We start from the raw sequence: 23,124 nt of genomic DNA on the forward strand, positions 1-23,124 counted from the left end.
ACGCCACTGCACTCCAGCCTGGGTGACAGAGCCAGACTCCATCTCAGAAAGAAAAAAATATCACCTGGGTGTAGTGGCATGTGCCTGTAGTCCCAGCTGCTTAGGAGGCTGAGGTGGGCGGATAGCATGAGCCTGGGAAATGAAGGCTGCAGCAAGCTATGATCATGCCACTGCACTCCAGCCTGGGTGACAGAGTGACACCCTGTCTCAAAAAACAAACCCACAACAAGGAATAGCAAATAACGAGGGCACTGATTTAATCCTAGGAATCAGAAAAAGACTTGTGGGGAAGTAACATTTAAGCTGAGAGTTAAGGAAGATAAAGATGAGGAAGAAGGCAGGCTGACTTGGTTAGAAAAAACATGTGTGCAGGCCGAGAAAATAATGATTCTTAGATGACGCAGTTCACCTAAGAGAGAGTAGGAAGAGATGGAGCGCTGGATGAGATTGAGATTGGAATCGAATGCTGGAAGGCATCAGTAACAAGCCGAATTCAGGAGTTTGGGATTTGTCAGAATGGCAGTGAGAAGTTATCAGAGGCTTTTAAGCAGGGAAGTTAAATGTTCAGATTTACCCTTCGCGTAATATCACTTCAGTTGCAAGTTGGAAAATGGATTAGAAGAGTATAAGAATGGGGGCAAAGGGACCTAAGTTATGCTGAAGTCTCTGCTAAAGAGGGTAACTAGGGTGGCAGCAGGGAAAGGAAAAAGCAAATGGGCAATGAGGGTTGAAAGTAAAGTCTGTGATGGTGGCCAAGTACTTTCACAGGCAGCCGGCTGATCCTGTGCCCTTCCTTGAGAAGGGGAAAATGGAAAAAGGGAGTAAAAGATTTGGAGGGTGGTGGAAAATGAACTCCATTTGGCATGACTGACATTAGTGGAAGCACTCTTGAAATAAATAGAGTGTAGATGACCAGTTGGCAGGTGGGATTCAGATATCAGGTCTGGGTGAAGATTCAGTGGTTGTCAGCATTTCTGTGGTAATTGAAGACGCAGGAAAAGATGATGATGTCCAGGGAGAGTATGCAGTGGGAAAAGTAGAGAGCCTAGGACTGAGTCCAAGGAGCACCGGTGTTTAATGGATGAGTGATGGAAGAGAAACAGACTGAGGATTCTTCAGCAAGGTAGGAAGAAAACCAAGAGAATGGTTGAAGGGCAGAGAGTACTTACAGAAGAAGTGTGGGGGGATGGGTTTAGCCTTCCCTGCTTCCTTTCTTTCCCTACCCGTTGGCCCAGGCTTTTTGCCAAAGATTCAGAAACTAAAAAGAAATTTCTTGAAATGAATGACTTGACTTTACTTCATTGTATACATTTAATTTAGCAAAACCTGTTCATTGTATCTCAAGCACTGTGCTAGCTGCTAGGGATTTGAGGATGAGTTATCTTTGTTTCAGGAGGTGGTGCAGAAGAGGGATAGTTGGGGAATAATTTTTTGGCCATGTTTCCATGCAGTCTGGTTTAGACAAATTAGGGACTAATAAAACGTTTTCCTCTCTTCAGAACAAACAGTCCCAATTAGAAGCCATCTCATGGAATTAGGTCTAACAGCAGCAAAATTTGCTAGAAAACGAGGGAATGTGTCCCTTGCAACAAGACTGCTGGCACAGTGCAGTGAAGTTCAGCTGGGAAAGACCACCACTGCACAGGATTTAGTCCAACATTTTAAAAAACTATCAACCCAAGGTCAAGTGGATGAAAAATGGGGGCCCGAACTTGATATTGAAAAAACCAAATTGCTATATACAGCAGGTTAGTAAAATTAATTATGGTTAATACATGAGTGTGATAAAAATCATGTATATGAATGTTGCTGTGTATGTATGGTATAAGGTAGTAATAGGAAAGTTGATCATCTCCAGCTGTTGGAGAACATTTGCATCCTGAATAATAAGTTGCTTATTACTGACTTACCTTTATAATTCTGTGCTTTTAAAAGAATTTTGTTGCAATGTATTAAAGTAAGAAGTATTTCCAGAGATCATTGATCACTGAATTTACTTGTTTTTTTTAACTTTATTATTTTGGGCCAGGTGCTCATGCCTATAATCTGAGCACTTTGGGAGGCCAAGATGGGAGGATTGTTTGAGCTTAGGAGGAGTTTGACACCAGCCTGGGCAACAGAGTGAAACCTCAGCCAAACTGAAATTCAAAGAAATTAGGGGGGTGTGGTGGAACATGCCTGTGGTTCCGGCTCCTTGAGGGGCTGAGGCAGGAGAATTGCTTGAGCCTGGGAAGTTGAGGCTACAGTGAGCCCTGATTGTGCTACTGCGCTCCAGCCTGGGTGACAGAGCAAAACCCTGTCTCAAAAAAAAAAAAAAAAAAAAAAAAAGTTTAGTATTTTGGCTGGGCATAGTGGCTCATGCCTGCAATCTCAGCACTTCGGGAGGCTAAGACAGTAGGATTGCTTGAGCACAGGAGTTTGAAACCATCCTGGGCAACATGGTGAGGTCCTGTCTCTTTTTTTTAAGTTGATTATTTTACACTGAAATAATGTCAGTCATTTGCATTTTTGTTTGTTTCCTAATCCAAGTGCCTCCCTCCATCATTTGCTTTTAAAGGTTCTAAGTTCTGACTTTGTGGTTTTCTGTAGGCCAGTCAACTCATGCAATGGAAATGTTGAGTTCTTGTGCCATATCTTTCTGCAAGTCTGCGAAAGCTGAATATGCAGTTGCTAAGTCAATTCTGACACTGGCTAAATGGATCCAGGCAGAATGGAAAGAGATTTCAGGACAGCTGAAACAGGTTTACAGAGCTCAGCACCAACAGAACTTCACAGGTCTTTCTACTTTGTCTAAAAACATACTGACTTTAATAGAACTGCCATCTGTTAATACGATGGAAGAAGAGTATCCTCGGATCGAGAGTGAATCTACAGGTAGAGTTGCTTTATTAGCTTTAGAATACTAATTTTAGAAGCTATATTTTTTTCTGTTTTAAAGTTTATAATGTTATGCTGGCTATAATTTTCCATAAAAAGTATATCTGTGGAAATTGAGTGTATTTTATTGTCGGGAAATAACTAAAACATATTTAGGATCGAATGCCATTTTGGAAGTCACTGAACTCTGCCCCCAGGCTATTTGCTTTTATGGACTTCGATGTTTTTGCTGGCAATAAGATCCTGCCCCTCATATAAAAAAATTTCACCTCACAATAGAAGGAGCAACAAAGATTTAAAATAGTTACCTGTGTTCCTATTGATTGGTGGAACACAGAAACTATATAAAGATTCAAGTTTCCCATTCTGATGCTAGTGCTAGTAACAGAAAGATACCTTACAGATTGGGTAGTTGATTCTGTGCATGTTTGAGTGCCTGTTGTGGAAGGCACAACTCCCCTGTTTTTAAAATTTGAGAGAAAATTTGGGAGATGATTTTCTTTGCTGAAACATGAGAATATACCTTAATTTTGTTGTTCTGAAGCCTAAGAGTTTAATTACTTACGTTGGTGTTAATTTTGATAGTCTTGATATTCATAAAGGATATGTCTTGTTGTCATTATAAATCTTCATCTTGGCAGATGCACTATAGCAGGCAGTGTCTTCACCTCTAACAAGGGAATAAAGATGTTTGCTTCATGAGTCTGTATGAATGAAACAGTATACTCATCACCTATTTATTATTTTTGCCAGAATGATTAAAGTGAATCTGATCATGAGGAAATAGCCAGTCAGATTCATAATGCAAGACATTCTACAGCACAGCTGACACCTGACTGTTTACAATGTTCAGTGTCATGAAAGACATTAATGTCTTCCACAGGAGATAATACAATCTTACTTGGGAAGCTAATGAATTCATTTCAACATACCAACCTTTTAGAGAACATAATTCATATTTGTGCCTTATCAAGTTATGTACAGTAATATTATGGAACTTTTTATTGCTTGCAGATAAAAACCTAAAATGCTAATGGGAATGTCATTAGGAATTTATGAATGTAACATTGTTGGGTTCTTTTATTATAATTTTTTTTTTTGTCCATTTTGGCAGTGCATATTGGAGTTGGAGAACCTGACTTCATTTTGGGACAGTTGTATCACCTATCTTCAGTACAGGCACCTGAAGTAGCCAAATCTTGGGCAGCGTTGGCCAGCTGGGCTTATAGGTGGGGCAGAAAGGTGGTTGACAATGCCAGGTATGTTTAAATGTGTAGTTTATTTATGCATTGCATAAATAGATATTTAAATGTCTGCTGATATGGTAAAGTTTGGGTAGCTGAAATACTGATGACTTGTTTATTTTTATAGTCAGGGAGAAGGTGTTCGTCTGCTGCCTAGAGAAAAATCTGAAGTTCAGAATCTGCTTCCAGACACTATAACTGAGGAAGAGAAAGAGAGAATATATGGTATTCTTGGACAGGCTGTGTGTCGGCCAGCGGGGATTCAGGCAAGGAAAACATGGTGCTTGGGGCATGATTGCTACTCCAAATCATTGATTTTGAGAAAATTGATCATATATATTTGATAAAATATTGAATGGGGCTTACCAATTGTTGTTGTAAATAAAAACTTCTGCATTTTAAGATGAAAGTGAGTTATATTTTTCTAAGAAGAATATACTTCTTTTGAGAAAATAAGGCATTTCCTTAGAGTCCTGTTAAAAATAGGCGAAGTTGGCTTGGCATGGTGGCTCACACCTGTAATCCCAGCACTTTGGGAGGCTGAGGTGGGTGGATCACTTGAGGCCAGGAGTTCGAGACCAGCCTGGCCAACATGGCAAAACCCATCTCTACTAAAAATACAAAAATTAGCAGGGTGTGGTAGTGCATGCCTGTAATGCCAGCTACTCGGGAGGCTGAGGCAGGAGAACCACTTGAAGGTTGCAGTGAGATCACACTACTGCACTCCAGCCTGGGTGACAGAGTGAGACTGTCTCAAAAGAAAAAAAAAGTTAATAAGTGAAGTTCATTTTAGGTAAATTTAATTTATTTTTTAATTACTCTTATCAGAAATTGTAAGTTCTTAATCCTTGGTTGTGAGCTTTTAACATATCCCAGTGCACGAAACTTACTCCCAGATATTCTGAATGAGACGTGTGTGTGTGTGTATGTGTGTATGTGTGTCTTTAAACTTACTAGGTGATGCTAATGTGCAGCCAGTGTTGAAAATGGACTGGATGATCTGTGTAATTCACACTCTGTCCCCTCAGAGTTCCGTCAATTCTAGAATGCCAAAGCAATATATTATTTAGTTGCAGTCCTCAAAGGCATGGATTTTACTTGCCAAGCTAAGCTATATCGATCAGTTCTTGCTGTAAACAGCAGCGTATCTAAGTCTCTGCCTAAGCTGGTGTCTGATACATGCACAGTACTGTGAAGAGAATGAGGTTTAATATATGTATTCTGTGTACATTCAGCTTCAAACTTTTGAGCAGATTGTGCTTATTTTTTTTGCAGGCATAGGCTGGGTGCAGTGGCTCACACCTGTAATTCCAGCACTTTGAGAGGCCGAGGCAGGCGGATCACCTGAGGTCAGGAGTTTGAGACAAGCCTGGCCAGCATGGTGAAACCCTGTCTCTACTAAAAACACAAAAAAACAGCAGGACGTGGTAGTGGGCACCTGTAATCTCAGCTACTTAGGAGGCTGAGGCATGAGAATCGCTGGAACCTGGGAGGCAGAGAGGTTGCAGTGAGCCATGATTGTGTCATTGCACTCCAGCCTGGGTGACAGAGTGAGACTTTGTCACAAGGAAAAAAAAAATTTCTGCAGGCAGAATACCGTATTGTAACTTGGAAGCATTTAAAGTACAACGAAACCCCAGAAAAGTCTAATCTTTGCTCAATGCTTATATTTTTCTTCACTGGCTTCATATTAGTAAATATAAAGAGAAGCATACTGACATTGACTTAGTGTATATAACACTAAATGTGGGATAATTTTATCTTTTATATATGAGAAGAATGTTTTTATGATAGTCGAATTACATACCTTTTTCCCTTTTCAGTTTGTATTTAAAATAGCATTTTGCGCACAATTTTTCTTCAGGATGAAGATATAACGCTTCAGATAACAGAGAGTGAAGATAACGAAGAAGATGACATGGTTGATGTTATCTGGCGTCAGTTGATATCAAGCTGCCCATGGCTTTCAGAACTTGATGAAAGTGCAACTGAAGGAGTTATTAAAGTGTGGAGGAAAGTTGTAGATAGAATATTCAGCCTGTACAAACTCTCTTGCAGTGCATACTTTACTTTCCTTAAACTCAACGCTGGTCAAGTATGTAGCACAGTGTTCTAAGAAAATTTATTTGGAAACTTTTTCTTATTAAACAAAAGTAGTGTTCTGAGTTATTTTCTTATTTATTCCCCTCATCTTTCACTCTTAGATTCCTTTAGATGAGGATGACCCTAGGCTGCATTTAAGTCACAGAGTGGAACAGAGCACTGATGACATGATCGTGATGGCCACATTGCGCCTCCTGCGGTTGCTTGTGAAGCATGCTGGTGAGCTTCGGCAGTATCTGGAGCATGGCTTGGAGACAACACCCACTGCACCGTGGAGAGGTGAGACCTGCATAAAATGTTTCAGGAAAAATTGTTTCTCACTAGGATATATTAAGATTTTGAAAAGTGATTTCCTTATGTTTATTATTTCAATGTGTAAAAAGAACAGCCAGATTAACTTCCTAGGACACCCTGCACTGCTTGTTACATCACTAGGACTTTTCCTCCCACCTTTCCAAGAAATGGGAAGCTGAAAGGCAGGAGCTTTTTATATACAAAATGAATTTTGGAGAGGGTGGTGAAAAATTTTCAAAAGGTTTTATATACCCTCTGTAAAAATTGTCTGTGTCTGCCTTGTTTGTAGGCATTCATGGAAGATACATTTCTCCATAACATTTTTGAGCTGCCCTGGCCTTTGATTACAGCTCTGTATTTAAACCAACCTTAACCAGACTTGCGAATCAAGAACTGTTGTGTATGGTTCTTTATTATCTCAGGGAGAACTTTGAACTCTTAAAATTCGTACTAATGGCGACACACATCAGGTTTTCTCTGTTTGATCTACGATGCTGATAGTTTCTTCATAGTTTTAAATAACTTTAAAGTGTCTTTCTCTCTTCTTGTCCTGAAGGAATTATTCCGCAACTTTTCTCACGCTTAAACCACCCTGAAGTGTATGTGCGCCAAAGTATTTGTAACCTTCTCTGCCGCGTGGCTCAGGATTCCCCACATCTCATATTGTATCCTGCAATAGTGGGTACCATATCGCTTAGTAGTGAATCCCAGGCTTCAGGTATGGAATATTCAAATATTGCGACTTTAAGTATAAATGACTATGCCAATAATTTTAGTTAGGTCAAAGTTTTTAAGCTTTATGTTCCAGAGTTGTTAGTTTGTAGGGTTTTTTTTTTTTTTTTTTTTAATATGGAGTTTCATTCTGTCGCCCAGGCTGGAGTGCAGTGGCGCCATCTCAGCTCACTGCAGTCTCCGCCTCCCAGGTTTAAGCACTTCTCTGCCTCAGCTTCCCGAGTAGCTGGGATTACATGCATGTGCCACCACGCCCGGCTAATTTTTGTACTTTTAGTAGAGTCGGGGTTTCACCATCTTGGCCAGGCTGGTCTTGAACTCCTGACCTCGTGATCCACTTGCCTCGGCCTCCCAAAGTGATAGGATTACAGGTATGAGCCACCGTGCCCGGCTGTAGGTTTTTTTATTAGTAATAATTAGCATTTATTGATGGAGTAACTACTGTGTATCTGGCACCAGGACATGTGCTTTACACATTATCTATAGCCTTGACAGTAATCCACCAAGACGTGGAGAAATGGAGTAACTGCCAGGCTCACTGAGCTGTTACTGGTAGATAAGAATTATACCAAGTTTTGGCCAGGGGCAGTGGCTTACACCTGTAATACCAGCACTTTGGGAGGCCAAGGAGGGTGGATCACTTGAGGCCAGGAGTTTGAGACCAGCCTGGACAACATGGTGAAACCCTATTTCTATTAAAAAAATAAAAAAATTAGCTGGGTATGGTAGCACACACCTGTAGTCCCAGCTGTTCAGGAGGCTGAGGCACAAGAATCACTTGAACCCAGGAGACAGGTTGCAGTGAGCCGAGATCGTGCCACTGTACTCCAACCTGGGCAACAGAGGTAGACCCTGTGTCCAAAAAAAAAAAAAAAAAAAAAAGAAAGGATTATACCAAGTTTTGAACTCTGGCTTGAAGAATACATTATTTGTTAAACACTTATTATCTTTCTCCTTCGTATCTCCCATTAGCTTATAATATTAATAAATATGAAAGCTCTACCTATAAAAAGGCAGAATATCCACAATCTTTAATCAATTTGATGCCTGGAAGGCAAACGAGTTCAATGAGTGCTCTTGAGTCAAATAGATTATCAGTTGTTTTCCCTAACTCAGCATATGCACATGGGAGAAATGTTCAAAATATTCCTTGTTCTCCTGTTTCATTACAGGAAATAAATTTTCCACTGCAATTCCAACTTTACTTGGCAATATTCAAGGAGAAGAATTGCTGGTTTCTGAATGTGAGGGAGGAAGTCCTCCTGCATCTCAGGATAGCAATAAGGATGAACCTAAAAGTGGATTAAATGAAGACCAAGCCATGATGCAGGATTGTTACAGCAAAATTGTAGATAAGCTGTCCTCTGCAAACCCAACCATGGTGTTACAGGTACAAAGAAACTCACATGTTGTAGAAGAATTTTTTATAGAATAATAAAAATTGCTTTTGCCAATCTGTATTGACAATCACCAGTCAGGGTTCTCCAATTGTATAATGAGCACAAATTGCACACACTTAACTTACAAAGTCCAGTGTTTGAAGAGCTGTGCTGTGCATAGGCTTGTAGATGAGCTATTTGGGTGTGCTGTGTATGCAGGTTCAGATGCTCGTGGCTGAACTGCGCAGGGTCACTGTGCTCTGGGATGAGCTCTGGCTGGGAGTTTTGCTGCAACAACACATGTATGTCCTGAGACGAATTCAGCAGCTCGAAGATGAGGTGAAGAGAGTCCAGAACAACAACACCTTACGCAAGTATGTTTCCATACACTTGTCCTGAGACGGTGAAGCTGCCTCTTTGTGTCAAAGTATAAATAACATAAAATTTACTATTTTAATCATTTTTAAGTGTACAATTCAGTGTCACTAAATACATTCACAATATTGTACAACCATCACCATGGTCCATTTCCAGAACTTATTCATTATCTTAAGCAGAAGAAGCTTTGTACTCATTAAAGATTATCTCCTCATTTCCCTCTCACCTCAGTTCCTGGCCACCTCTATTCTACTTGCCATCTCTATGAATTTGCCTATTTTAGCTACCTCATAGAAGTAGAAATATAAAGTATCCACCTTTTTGTGTTTGGCTTTTTATACTTAGAATAATGGCCTGAAGGTTTATTATGTTGTAACGTGATAGAATTTCATTTTTTTATTGCTGAATAATATTGTATGATTATAACACGTTTTGTCCATCCGTTTATGGATAGCTGGGTTGCTTCTACATTTTAGTTCTATGAACAATGCTGCTGTGAACATTGGTGTACAAGTATCTGTTTGAGTCTCTGCTTTCTATTATTTTTTGTGAATTTCATGTATATTTTGTGGATGATCTAGTGGATTTGCTGAATCGTATGGCAGTTCTACCTCTGACTTACTGAGGAGCCAACAAACTTTTCCACAGTGGTTGCACCATTTTACAATCCTCCTAGCCATGCATGAGGGTTCCAGTTTCTCCTAATCCTTGGCAACACTTCTTTTCTTTTCTTTTTTTGACAATAGCTGTTGTGATGGATGCGTAGTGGTATCTCACTGTGGTTTTGATTTGGATTTTCCTAATGACTAGTGATGTTGAGCATCCTTTCATGTGTTTATTGGCCATTTGCCTATCTTTGGAGAAATGTCATTACAAGTCCTTTGCCCATTTTTTAATTGGGTTTTTTGTTTTTTTATTGTTGAATTGTAGGAGTTCTCTATGTATTCTGGGTACTAACCCTTATCAGATACATGATTTGCAAATATTTGCTGCCATTCTGTGGGTTGTCTTTTCATTCTCCATAGTGTATAGTATTTTTTGATTTACAAATGTTTTAATTTTGATGTAGCTCAATTTAATTTGTCTGTGCTTTTGGTGCCATATCCAAGGAGTCATTGCCAAATCTGGTGTCATGAAACCTTTCCCTTATGTTTTCTTCTAAGAGTTTTGTAGTCTTAGCTTTTAAGTTTAGGTCTTTGATCCATTTTGAGTTATTGCTTCATTTTTTTGCACATTGATATCACATTTTCCCTGCATCATTTAATTCATTGAAAAGAGGAGCTGCTGCTTTTATGAGCTGCATTTTTTTAAAAAACAAAAAATTCTTGGCTGGGCGCGGTGACTCATGCCTGTAATTCCGGCACTTTGGGAGGCCGAGGCGGGCGGATCACGAGGTCAGGAGACCGAGACCATCCTGCGCAACATGGTGAAACCCCATCTCTACTAAAATACAAAAAATTAGCTGGGCGTGGTGGCACGCGCGTGTAGTCCCAGCTACTCAGGAGGCGGAGGCAGAGGCATTGCTTGAACCTGGGAGGTGGAGGTTGCAGTGAGCCAAGATTGTACCACTCCACTCCAGCCTGGCAACAGAGCAAAACTCTGTCTCCAAAAAAAAAAAAAAAAAAAAAAAAAAAATTCTTTCTTAGTAATTTACTTTGTGAATATGTTATTGCTTTATTTAGACTTATTCCTTGGTACTGTTTACTTAACAGTTGATATATTTAAATTGTTCCATGTTTGTGTAAAACTTTAATGTACAGATTTAAGTTTTTGAATAAAAATGTCTTCTTGGTCAGAGAAGAGAAAATTGCAATCATGCGGGAGAAGCACACAGCTTTGATGAAGCCCATCGTATTTGCTTTGGAGCATGTGAGGAGTATCACAGCGGCTCCAGCAGAAACACCTCATGAAAAATGGTTTCAGGATAACTATGGTGATGCCATTGAAAATGCCCTAGAAAAACTGAAGACTCCATCGAACCCTGCAAAGCCTGGGAGCAGCTGGATTCCATTTAAAGAGGTACGGAATAATCCCAAGCATGCTACTGAAATGGCACATCACAGTTCCCATGAGATACAAAATTTAAATAAGTGGACTCCTTACTTGGAATGTAAGAGATTTTATAAGCCTGTAGAGGGCAGCCTGTGGCCAGTTGCTTATAATGAATATAGAAAAAAGTGTTTCTGTTTAAGAATTTGGAAATCAGTGGGCAAAGGGGGATGGATGGAAAAGGTGCCCAATCTTTCATGTATGGAAGGCTTACACCAGTGAACAACAGATGAAGAAATTAGCCAAGGAAGGGGCTGTGACCCTGAGCTAAATATTGGTTGCCTGCTTTATTTGCCTCATTAAAGATAAGAAATTTAACTTTGTGCCTATGTAGTTTTTCACGAGGAGAGCATTCAGTATTTCTAACAGATAAAATAGTCATTTATAACAACATAAAGTTTTACAAGTAGTTGTTCTGGAATCAATTCCACATATGCTGCGTGGGATGATTAGTGTATTCACATATTTGAGAACCCTTATCTTTTATATTTTGGTTTTCTTAATTCTATATTCTCTTAGGTCTTTATCTTTTCTAGCAAATAGCACCATTAGTTGGGGGAGCTTATTACTTTGAGCTCCAGCTTTTCCTTCTCCCTCCGTCTTTTCTCTGTCTCTTACCTTTATTGCTCCTAACTGATTTCTTTACTGAACTTGAGCAGTGAGAAAGCTATTAAAAGATACATGTAGAAACAAAAAGTACAGCCAACTTTAGCAAATGCAAGGTGCTAAATTCAGAGCAAATAGCTAGAAGTACAAGAAAGAAAACTAACATGAAGGATGAAGTTTATTATGTGTTCTTGCCAAAACTCGAGTTTCCGTGTGTGTGTGTGTGTGTGTGTGTGTGTGTGTGTGTGTCTAGGTAGGTGGGCAGGGGGGTGTTGTTTGTTTTTTTTGTTTGTTTTTTTTTTGTTTTTTTGAGATGGAGTCTCTGTTGCCCAGGCTGGAGTGAGTGGCACGATCTTGGCTCACTGCAGCCTCTGCCTCCCGGGTTTAAGTGATTGTCCTGCCTCAGCCTCCCGTGTAGCTGGGATTACAGGCACACACCACCATGCTTGGCTAATTTTTGTACTTTTAGTAGAGACGGAGTTTCACCATGTTGGCCAGGCTGGTCTCGAACTCCTGGCCTCAAGTGATCCACCCTCCTTGGCCTCCCAAAGTGCTGGGATTACAGGTGTGAGCCACTGCTCCCGGCCTGGTTTCCTTGTGTTCTAAGACCAGTTTCTTGTTTCTTTGTTTGCCTTTCAGTAAATCAAGTTAGAAAATCAGAAGAGGATATAGGAGTAAACCCTGTGTGTGTGTGTGTGTGTGTGTGTGTGTGTGTGTGTGTAATAAATCACAGAAAATTTTTAAAATGATTTTGTACATTTAAAGAATAATTTTAAAAATTAAGAATACCTGTCTCTCTTTTAGATATAGTACAGCTCAAAAAAAAGGAATTACCTAAAGAAATTAAACTTTATAGTAAAGTCCTACTTCTCTCCCTAATTTTATCTCCCCACCCACAACTAGTTTTCTGAGTTTTAATTAATCACTATCTACTTTTTAAAAAATAGTTTTTGTTTATAGATGCATTTCTAAATGACACCGTTTAGTTTCTGCCTGTTTTTGAACTTCTACGAATGAGATCATATTGTGTGTACGTGTCTACTTCTTTTTACTGCCATACTGGATTGGTATTAAGTTTTAAAATAATTGATCGATTTTTTTTGTGTGTGTTTGTGTAGCTAAACAATGATCTGTTATATGAAAATACCACAATTTATTCTTTTGTCATTGGGCACTTGGGGTGTTTCCAATTGGTTTTTTCTTTTTATGAACAGAGCTTGCTGAAGATTGCTTTACATTTTTTCACATGATCTGTTAATTTGGGTGCATATTATTGAGTTCGCTGCATGTAACAACACAACTGTACATACAGTCTGTTCCCTGTGGTTATTAGAAAGTATTATGGGGCTTTTCTGCAAACCTCAAGTGGTCAGACCTAGATGGTTACTTCTCTGTTAAAAATGTTCTTATTTGTCTTTGTCTTTTCTTCAGTTTTGTTAAGTCTCTTAGAGATCCACCAAATTTCCTCTTCTCCAGTTTGATAAGAGTAGATTGAGCCTCGTTTTTTCTTGTAATTTAATGTTAATAACTTTGCAGGTGGCTTTTTAAAGATTTGTCTACCTGACAGCTGACTGCTAGCTGTACCTATTGCATGGACTGGATTGTTTTGGTGTTGTGCATACATAGCTCAACATAGGGGAATTATTAATAGTTTGCTAAAAGCCCCTAATTGGGTGATGATCGCAGTAGTGTTTTCCTTCTGTCTCCTGTGATTTCCCTGCTTGTTTGGACAGAGGAAAAGAAAGAGTCTTAACAAAGAATCCTGTAATGCACGTCGGCCACCAGCGTTAACCCATCCAGGATGGCCCAGATCCCAGTACTGAGTTAAATGTAGAAATTAGAACAACAGATAGTTGTATGGATTTTAAAATTTACTTTAGTCGTTGTTGTTTTTGAGACAGGGTCTCCCTCTGTCACACAGGCTGGCGTGTAGTGGCGTAATCTCGGCTCTCTGCAACCTCTGCCTCCTGGGCTCAGGTGATCCTCTTCTCCTGCCCTAGCTTCCCAAGTATCTGGGACTATAGGCACAAGCCGCTGTGCCTGACTAACTTTTGTATTCTTTATAGAGATGGGGTTTTGCCATGTTACCCAGGCTGGTCTTGAACCCCTGAACTCAAGTGATCTGCCTACCTCAGCCTCCCAAAGTGCTGGGATTACAGGCATGAGCTGCCGCCCTGACCTAAAATTTACTTTTATGCTAGATTGAATGTGGAAGAAAATAAATGTTCTAATCTAATGTAAATTTGTTTCTCCCATCTTATGAATATAGATAATGCTAAGTTTGCAACAGAGAGCACAGAAACGTGCAAGTTACATCTTGCGTCTTGAAGAAATCAGTCCATGGTTGGCTGCCATGACTAACACTGAAATTGCTCTTCCTGGGGAAGTCTCAGCCAGAGACACTGTCACAATCCATAGTGTGGGCGGAACCATCACAATCTTACCGACCAAAACCAAGCCAAAGAAACTTCTCTTTCTTGGATCAGATGGGAAGAGCTATCCTTATCTTTTCAAAGGTAGAATTTAAGACTTCCTCCATTTTTCAGAAGAGTATTAGTCCTACCGATGCTTTGTGTTGAGTGTGGGTGTGTATGATAAGAGATTGTTTCAGGCGAATTTCTGTATGTCATTATTAGCCTGCAGTGCCCTATATCTTACGTGCTTTTGAAGGGCAGTGATTGGATGCCATGCAGAAAGATTTTCCACCCCCACTTTGTGTATGGACTTGTACAAGCAGGACAAGTGAGGTACAGCTAATAATGCTAATATCTACTGCCAATATCTTGTCCCAAAATAGAGTTCTTTAATGCTCTCAGTGTGCCTCATGGACTGTCAGTTTTTTGACTGCCATTGCTAGTTGAAGAAGAGGAGTGGTATGCTCCCAACCCTGTTTAATCACCTATCCTAGCTATTTTAATTTTGTTTTCATAGGACTGGAGGATTTACATCTGGATGAGAGAATAATGCAATTCCTGTCTATTGTGAATACCATGTTTGCTACAATTAATCGCCAAGAAACACCCCGGTTCCATGCTCGACACTATTCTGTAACACCATTAGGAACAAGATCAGGACTAATCCAGTGGGTAGATGGAGCCACACCCTTATTTGGTCTTTACAAACGATGGCAACAACGGGAAGCTGCCTTACAAGCACAAAAGGTTGATTAAATCATCTACGTGGTGTATTAGTCTATTCTCTGTTATTATGTGAAATACTTCTAGGCTTACTAGACCATTTTTCCATGTTTATAAGCGGTTAAAGAAGGAAAAGACTTGAGGTCCCTACGAGAGTATTTTTGAGGTACTTTTTTTTTTTTTTTTTTTTTTTTTGTGACACAGTCTTGCTCTGTCGCCCAGGCTGGAGTGCAGTGGTGTGGTTTTGGGTCACTGCAACCTCTGCCTCCCAGTTTCAAGCAATTCGGCCACAGGCTCTCAAGTAGCTGGAACTATGGGGGGCGCACAACCACACCGGGTAATTTTTGTATTTTTAGTAGAGATGGGATTTTGCCATGTTGCCCAGGTTGGTCTCAAACTCCTGGCCTCAGGTGATCCACTTGCCTCGGCCTCCCAAAATGCTGGGATTACAGGCATGAGCCACCGCATCTGGCCTTGAGGTACCTTTTATAAAAATAAAGTTGTTTGCTTTTTTTTGGTTTTGTTTTTTAAAGGGACAGGGTCTTGCTCTGTTGTCCAGGCTAGAGTGCAGTGGTATGATCATAGCTCATTGCAACCTTGAACTCCTGGGCTCAAGTATTCCTCCCACCTCAGCCTTCTTAAGTGCTGGGATTATAGGCATGAGCCACCACACCCAGCCAAAAATAGTTATATAAGAGGCAAAAGTGATGGCATTGGGTTTATCTTAACTTGAGACAAATTTGGAGAAGGGGGAATGTGTGGTTGTTCATCACTCAGTAACTTGATAATTTACATCTTAGTGTTTTTATTGGATTTACCATACTTTTAAATTTGTAAATAATCGCTTTAAAACCCAGGTTCTTTTATATATGTAAATAAGAAGCAACTTTAAATTTGGAATTAATCACCATGGCATCCTATTTTGTACCTATGAATTTTATGCTTTGATTTAGACTAGGAGTTTAATTTAGAATATATTTTAGCCATGTATCTGAGTGCTCAGTATATACCAGGAACACTACTAAGCTCTTAGGATATTGAGATAAATTTTATATAGTCTTATCTTCAGGATCCCACATCTAGCTAAAGAAAATGCTTCTGATAAGGGTAGGTAGGGGAAAAGAGCATGAGTTTGAAAGGAGGCAAGTTTTAAACCTAGGCACAGGAGACTGCAGAACTGTTATTGAAGGGTAATTTCAAAGTAGTAATTAGAGAAGGGCTATCTAAATTCTCATGTAATGTGTTTTTGAATTTGTTGTTAATTTTATATTAACGATTAAGTCGTGTGTGAAGAATGATGTGCATAAATTATGAACTATAATTTTAAAACAATTCTGTATTATAAAGAAGAAAGTAACTTGAGTGTTTAGTTTTGAATTGAACCTCAAGAAAATTAAACAGTAGACCAATTTTTCAATAAAGTGAATGGGCCTAATTAAAAGGTGTATATCATAAGAAAGATCCATAGTCCAGAAGAATTAGCTATTTTATATTAATACATGAAATTTAGCTGAGTAACGAGAGAATGCTACTGAAAAATCATTTTTAAAAATTCTACTTTACATACAAAAGGCACTCTTTTTCCTTATATAAAATTGATCTTTTCTTTTTTAAAAAAATTGTTTTTTCTTAAGGCCCAAGATTCCTACCAAACTCCTCAGAATCCTGGAATTGTACCCCGTCCTAGTGAACTTTATTACAGTAAAATTGGCCCTGCTTTGAAAACAGTTGGGCTTAGCCTGGATGTGTCCCGTCGGGATTGGCCTCTTCATGTAATGAAGGCCGTATTGGAAGAGTTAATGGAGGCCACACCCCCGAATCTCCTTGCCAAAGAGCTCTGGTCATCTTGCACAACGCCTGATGAATGGTGGAGAGTTACACAGGTATGTGCTTTGTTTTAGACTATACTCAGTAGTAGTATTTCTTTTGCCTGCTACCTTCTTACTTATCTTGTTTGTCGTCCTTCCCTTCCTTCCTCTGTCCCTCCAGAGTTGGTAGTTTGAGATGTATATTTCAGTTTAATATTACAGTTATAAAGGCATGAACATGACTGTGTCCGAGGGCAGGATAGGGAAAGAGTTATGGATGAAATGAAAAGGAGAGCCTAAGCGAATTAACACAGGAACAGAAAACCAAATACCGCATGTTCTCACTTATAAGTGGGAGCTAAACATTGAGCACACATGGACACAAAGAAGGGAACAACAGACACTGGGGCCTATTGAGGGCGGAGGGCAGGAGGAGGGTGAGGTAGGAGAAAATATCTGTTGGGTACTATGTTCACTACCTGAGTGACAGAATAATGTGTACACCAAACCCCAGTGACATACAATTTACCCACGTAAAGACCTACACATGTCCCTCTAAACCTAAAATAAAAGTTGGAAGGAAAAAAAATTTTTTTTAATAAAATCAATATTTAAATTTAAAAAAAGAGACCAGGCACAGTGGCTCACATCTGTAATCCCAGCACTTTTGGAGGCTGAGGTGGGTGGATCACCTGAGGTCAGGAGTTTGAGACCAGCCTGCCCAACATGGCGAAACCTAATTTCAACCAAAAAAAAAAAAAATTTAGAAAGGGACAAACTAGGAAGGCTGAAGAAAGGTTTGTTTGTTTGTTTGTGTTTTTTTAAATCCAGCATCCTGATAGCTGATTAACTAGGACCAGTCAGGTCTACAGCGTTGTATGCCTGCATGACCACATGCAGCAGCCTTCAGGAATGCCTTTTATTTGTTGATTTATTTTAAAATAAGGGAGTAGGTTTATGGTGCTTTGTAAATTTTATAGTATCACGTCCATGTTGGAGGGAAATTTCTTAATGGTGTTTCACTTGCTGCCCCTATTTCCTTTCCTTTAGTCTTATGCAAGATCTACTGCAGTCATGTCTATGGTTGGATACATAATTGGCCTTGGAGACAGACATCTGGATAATGTTCTCATAGATATGACGACTGGAGAAGTTGTTCACATAGATTACAATGTTTGCTTTGAAAAAGGTAAAATAAAAGTAGACTTTACATTTATCAGGGCCAAATGTTTTTTGGTGAAAGGGCAAAAATATAATGATTTGTCTTTTCAAGGTAAAAGCCTTAGAGTTCCTGAGAAAGTACCTTTTCGAATGACACAAAACATTGAAACAGCACTGGGTGTAACTGGAGTAGAAGGTGTATTTAGGCTTTCATGTGAGCAGGTATGCTGTTTTCTCTTCTCCCTTTTAGTGTACTTGTTAAATGAGCAAAACCGGAATGAAAAACACACTTTAGTGATGAAACTTGTGGCAGACCTTATTTTAAAAACTCTCCTGAAAACAGGTTTTACACATTATGCGGCGTGGCAGAGAGACCCTGCTGACGCTGCTGGAGGCCTTTGTGTACGACCCTCTGGTGGACTGGACAGCGGGAGGCGAGGCTGGGTTTGCTGGTGCTGTCTATGGTGGAGGCGGCCAGCAGGCCGAGAGCAAGCAGAGCAAGAGAGAGATGGAGCGAGAGATCACCCGCAGCCTGTTTTCTTCTAGAGTAGCTGAGATTAAGGTGAAGCCCAGTGACGGAATAAGTCATTATCTTCTTTTTATTAATAGAGTAAACATGCTCATCAAAATGTTGAGTCAAATTGTTTCTCTAATTTTTTTTTTTTTGGCAAAACTAATGTGTAATATTGAAATGGCAGTTAAATATGGCAATTTGATGTTAACTTTTTATTAGGTAATGCTTCCACACAAACATGCACAGTTACATTCCACACTCCTAAGAGGTGGGTTCATGATTTGAAAAAATTATATTTCTTAATTATTGAAATGTGTTTACCAGTGATGACTGTAAATGTTCTTTAATTGGATAGCTTCCCTTCCCTATCTGGTAGCCAGGGATGCCAGTCTTGTTCTGGGTGACATTGGCAACTATTAATACATGGTATTACGAGATTGAGCCTGTCAGTTTATGCCTGTGTAAACTTGAACACATTAGTTGTCTTTGTACAGTGGAGGCAGCGCATCACCCCTTTGGGGTTTTGTAGATATTTAAGTAGGATGTGCAAAATGTTCTTCTGACACTGTTGTGTCTCACAATTGGCCCTGTAAGAATCTTCTTAATCGTAATATCTTTTTACAGGTGAACTGGTTTAAGAATAGAGATGAGATGCTGGTTGTGCTTCCCAAGTTGGACGGTAGCTTAGACGAATACCTAAGCTTGCAAGAGCAACTGACAGATGTGGAAAAACTGCAGGGCAAACTACTGGAGGAAATAGAGTTTCTAGAAGGAGCTGAAGGGGTGGATCATCCTTCTCATACTCTGCAACACAGGTTTAAAACAGTGTTGAATTCTTCTAAATTTGTGCCATTAATTAGAATTTTCATATTTGTATAAACATTATCAATATGGATTAGAATTATTGTGACAACTCACATAAATGATAAAAGCTGTCTCAGTGACTGCAACTTCAAAGTGTTAGTAAACAAAAATTCACTGAAATTTTCCACTTTTATTATATTTAACTTAAATGTTTGAATGACTAATTGTGGGAGATAGGTGGGTGTAGTGGTTAGAACACAAAACTTGGAATCAGAAAATCTGGGTTTTGGTTTTCTCGTTACCATTATTGTATCTGAGTCCTTACTCATTTGTACAATGGCAGCTACTTCATCTACCTCAGTAAGTATTAAATAGGATGATTAACTGAAAGAACCTTATACACAGCAGGTGCTCAGTAAAGGGTAGTTGAATATGAAAGTGTCAGGCATTGCATGAGGCTCTCAGATTACAAAGATCTGTCAAGCATCAGTCTCTAACCTTCAGGGAACCCAAAACTTGGCAGATGTGGCAGTTTTAATTAAAATGTCATGAGCATGGTTGAGGGAATCACAGGGTCAGGAAAAACAGAGAAGTAAGGAACATTTGAGGAGGGCCCTCAAGATGGACAAGGAGCGTACCAGACAGTCCATGTGTGAGCACATTCCAGGGTAGGAAAGTATGTGGAAGAAAACATCAATAAATCTTTTGATTTTGTTTGTGTCCGCCTGATTAGGTATTCCGAACACACCCAACTACAGACTCAGCAAAGAGCTGTTCAGGAAGCAATCCAGGTGAAGCTGAATGAATTTGAACAGTGGATAACACATTATCAGGCTGCATTCAATAATTTAGAGGCAACACAGCTTGCAAGCTTGCTTCAGGAGATAAGCACACAAATGGACCTTGGTATGGGTTGACTTATTTTAGATTCACATGTGAAACTATGAGTTTTATAGTTATGTGTGTTTGGGTGGGGTCCTGGTTTGTGCTTGCTTTTAGTGACAGCTGACTTGACCCTGTTTTACTGTGATTAATATTGTCTTTTACCAAAAGGTCCTCCAAGTTACGTGCCAGCAACAGCCTTTCTGCAGAATGCTGGCCAGGCCCACTTGATTAGCCAGTGCGAGCAGCTGGAGGGGGAGGTTGGTGCTCTCCTGCAGCAGAGGCGCTCGGTGCTCCGTGGCTGTCTGGAACAACTGCATCACTATGCAACCGTGGCTCTGCAGTATCCAAAGGCCATATTTCAGAAACATCGAATTGAACAGTGGAAGACCTGGATGGAAGAGCTCATCTGTAACACCACAGTAGAGCGTTGTCAAGAGCTCTACAGGAAGTAAGTTGATAGTGCTTAATTTTCTTCTATTTTTGAGATGGGGTCGTGTTCTGTCACCCAGGCTGGAGTGTGGTGGCATGATCTTGGCTCACTGCAATCTCCGTCTCTGAGGTTCAAGCAATCCTTCTGCCTCAGCCTCCCGAGTAGCTGGGACTACAATACCACCATGCCCGGCTAATTTTTGTCTTTTTAGTATGGACGGGGTTTCACTATATTGGCCAGGCTGGTCTTGAACTTCTGACCACGTGATCTGCCTGCCTGGGCCTCCCAAATTTCTGGGATTACAGGCGTGAGCCACTGCGCCTGGCCAATTTTATTTCTTATTGGGAGTGGAAGCAAAGTTGTATTCTGCAGCCTTGACCTCCCTGGGCTCAGGTGATCCTCCCACTTCAGCCTCCCAAGTAGCTGGGACCACGGGTGTGTGTCAGCATGCCTGAACAATTTTTATATTTTTTTGTAGAGATGGAGTTTCGCCGTGTTGCCCAGGCTGGTCTTGAACTCCTGAGCTCAAGCGATCCTCCTGCCTTGGCCTCTCAAAGTGCTAGGATTACAGGTATGAACCGTGGTGCCTGGCCTCAAATGTTGATTCTGTCACAGTCATCAACAAGTCCTTTTAGGAAATTACTTAAGCTCTTGAGACATTTTTATCTGTAAAATGTAAATAATGATTTCTACTCTTTAAGTTTTGTTTGAGGATTAAATGCAATATTCTTTTGTATGTTGGAGTGGTTGTGTTATAAACAAGCACTTCTTTCTTATTTTTATAGATATGAAATGCAATATGCTCCCCAGCCACCCCCAACAGTGTGTCAGTTCATCACTGCCACTGAAATGACCCTGCAGCGATATGCAGCAGACATCAACAGCAGACTTATTAGACAAGTGGAACGCTTGAAACAGGAAGCTGTCACTGTGCCAGTTTGTGAAGATCAGTTGAAAGAAATTGAACGTTGCATTAAAGTTTTCCTTCATGAGAATGGAGAAGAAGGATCTTTGAGTCTAGCAAGTGTTATTATTTCTGCCCTTTGTACCCTTACAAGGTGAGTTAGCCAACTTCATATTGGACCATTTCCTGTGTCTTATTTTTAATCCCAAACCTAAAATGTTCTTTTACTTTCCTTAGTCTTTCCCAGTGTTACAGCTGCTTGCTTGCTTTTCAGATTTTAGTTATCTTGGTTGTTTTTTGAGACAGGGTCTCACTCTTGACACTGAGGCTGGAGTGCAGTGGCACGATCTCGGCTCACAGCAACCTCAGCCTCCTGAATAGTTGGGACTACAGGTGTGTGCCACCACACCCGGCTAATTTTTGTATTTTTTGGTAGAGATGGGGTTTTGCCATGTTTATCAGGTTGGTCTCGAACTCCCGGCCTGAAGTCATCTACCCGCCTCAGCCTCCCAAAATGCTGGAATTACAGGCATGGCCTTGACCCGGCCAATTACCTTGTTTTGTGCATACATTTAAGTTTCACTGTACAGATATTTATCTCTTGTAGGCGTAACCTGATGATGGAAGGTGCAGCGTCAAGTGCTGGAGAACAGCTGGTTGATCTGACTTCTCGGGATGGAGCCTGGTTCTTGGAGGAACTCTGCAGTATGAGCGGAAACGTCACCTGCTTGGTTCAGTTACTGAAGCAGTGCCACCTGGTGCCACAGGACTTAGATATCCCGAACCCCATGGAAGCGTCTGAGACAGTTCACTTAGCCAATGGAGTGTATACCTCACTTCAGGTGAACACTTTTATTTTAAATATTAGTTTGTTTTAGATACTGAATAGATCTTTCTCATCTCTTTAACCCAGGAAAGCAATTTGACTTCCCCGTTTGAATGTTGCTCAACCAGTCATTTAAAAGGAAGATAATTGTGAGATTTATAGCTGTAACTTAGTTATAGTTGCTCTTTGTTTTTTTGAATTTTTATAGCAGCTTTATTTGTAATAGTCAAAAACTGGAATCAAGTCAAATGTTCATCAAGCAAATGGACAAATATGGTACATCCACATAATGGAATACTTCTTAGCAATAAAAGTGAATGACACCTTGATACATACAGCCATATGTATAACTTACAGTAATTACGCTGAGTAAAGAAAGCTTGACATTTCTACCCCTATAAATGGAGAATGTATAATATGAGAAAAAGCAGATCAGTGTTTACTTGGAGATGGAGGAGGTGGTATGGAGAAGTGTGAGTGAGAGAGATTAAAAAGAGTCAAGAGGAAACTTGTAGGGTAATCGGTATGCTGATTTCCTTGATTGTGGTGACAGTTTCATGAGTGTATGCAAGTATCAAAGTATAACAAATTATATGTTTTAAACATGCAGTTTATTATATGCAAATTATACCTTGAGAGACTTTGTTTTTTGAAGGGAAGCAGAAGCTACTTATAACCAAACCAAAAAGAGAATAACAATACTAATATCACCATCAGAAATAAGATTCCTAAAAATTAATAACATTATATAACATACTTTAGGGCAGTTCTTTTTGTTCTTAAAGTACATCATCCTCGGAATGTTTAATTATGTGACAACTTTTTAAAGTCATTTGAAATAGTTTGTGAAAAATTTCACATGACTATGCAACAGAATTTAAAAAGAAAATATTTAAAAGTAGAAATAAAAAGTAAACAAAAGATGTATTTACATGAATGAGTTGATGGCATAGTTACATAAGTTTGCTCTTAATGTATGGCTCTAAGTCTCCA

At 39.8% G+C, this 23,124-nt stretch overlaps 1 protein-coding gene across 4 annotated transcripts in view; it reads left to right on the forward strand.

The window, feature by feature from the left end:
• Positions 1-23,124, forward strand: part of SMG1 (SMG1 nonsense mediated mRNA decay associated PI3K related kinase) — a 116,795-nt gene that overhangs the window by 70,915 nt on the left and 22,756 nt on the right. For 2 of the 4 annotated variants that reach the window (XM_030797960.1, XM_030797961.1), the window contains 21 exons: positions 1,500-1,748; positions 2,590-2,874; positions 3,992-4,136; positions 4,249-4,387; positions 5,986-6,216; positions 6,326-6,503; positions 7,075-7,236; positions 8,423-8,640; positions 8,849-9,003; positions 10,804-11,026; positions 13,932-14,178; positions 14,594-14,823; positions 16,434-16,682; positions 17,658-17,796; positions 17,881-17,990; positions 18,112-18,330; positions 18,907-19,097; positions 19,820-19,992; positions 20,140-20,419; positions 21,187-21,459; positions 21,913-22,147. In XM_030797960.1, the coding sequence (XP_030653820.1) occupies positions 1,500-1,748; positions 2,590-2,874; positions 3,992-4,136; positions 4,249-4,387; positions 5,986-6,216; positions 6,326-6,503; positions 7,075-7,236; positions 8,423-8,640; positions 8,849-9,003; positions 10,804-11,026; positions 13,932-14,178; positions 14,594-14,823; positions 16,434-16,682; positions 17,658-17,796; positions 17,881-17,990; positions 18,112-18,330; positions 18,907-19,097; positions 19,820-19,992; positions 20,140-20,419; positions 21,187-21,459; positions 21,913-22,147 (4,331 nt within the window). Of the gene's footprint in view, positions 1-1,499; positions 1,749-2,589; positions 2,875-3,991; positions 4,137-4,248; positions 4,388-5,985; positions 6,217-6,325; positions 6,504-7,074; positions 7,237-8,422; positions 8,641-8,848; positions 9,004-10,803; positions 11,027-13,931; positions 14,179-14,593; positions 14,824-16,433; positions 16,683-17,657; positions 17,991-18,111; positions 18,331-18,906; positions 19,098-19,819; positions 19,993-20,139; positions 20,420-21,186; positions 21,460-21,912; positions 22,148-23,124 lie in introns of all 4 variants that reach the window. The other 2 variants (XM_030797958.1, XM_030797959.1) reach the window with 1 other exon arrangement.

The sequence above is a fragment of the Nomascus leucogenys genome, chromosome 18 (genome assembly GCF_006542625.1).
Source record: "Nomascus leucogenys isolate Asia chromosome 18, Asia_NLE_v1, whole genome shotgun sequence".
NCBI lineage: Eukaryota > Metazoa > Chordata > Mammalia > Primates > Hylobatidae > Nomascus > Nomascus leucogenys.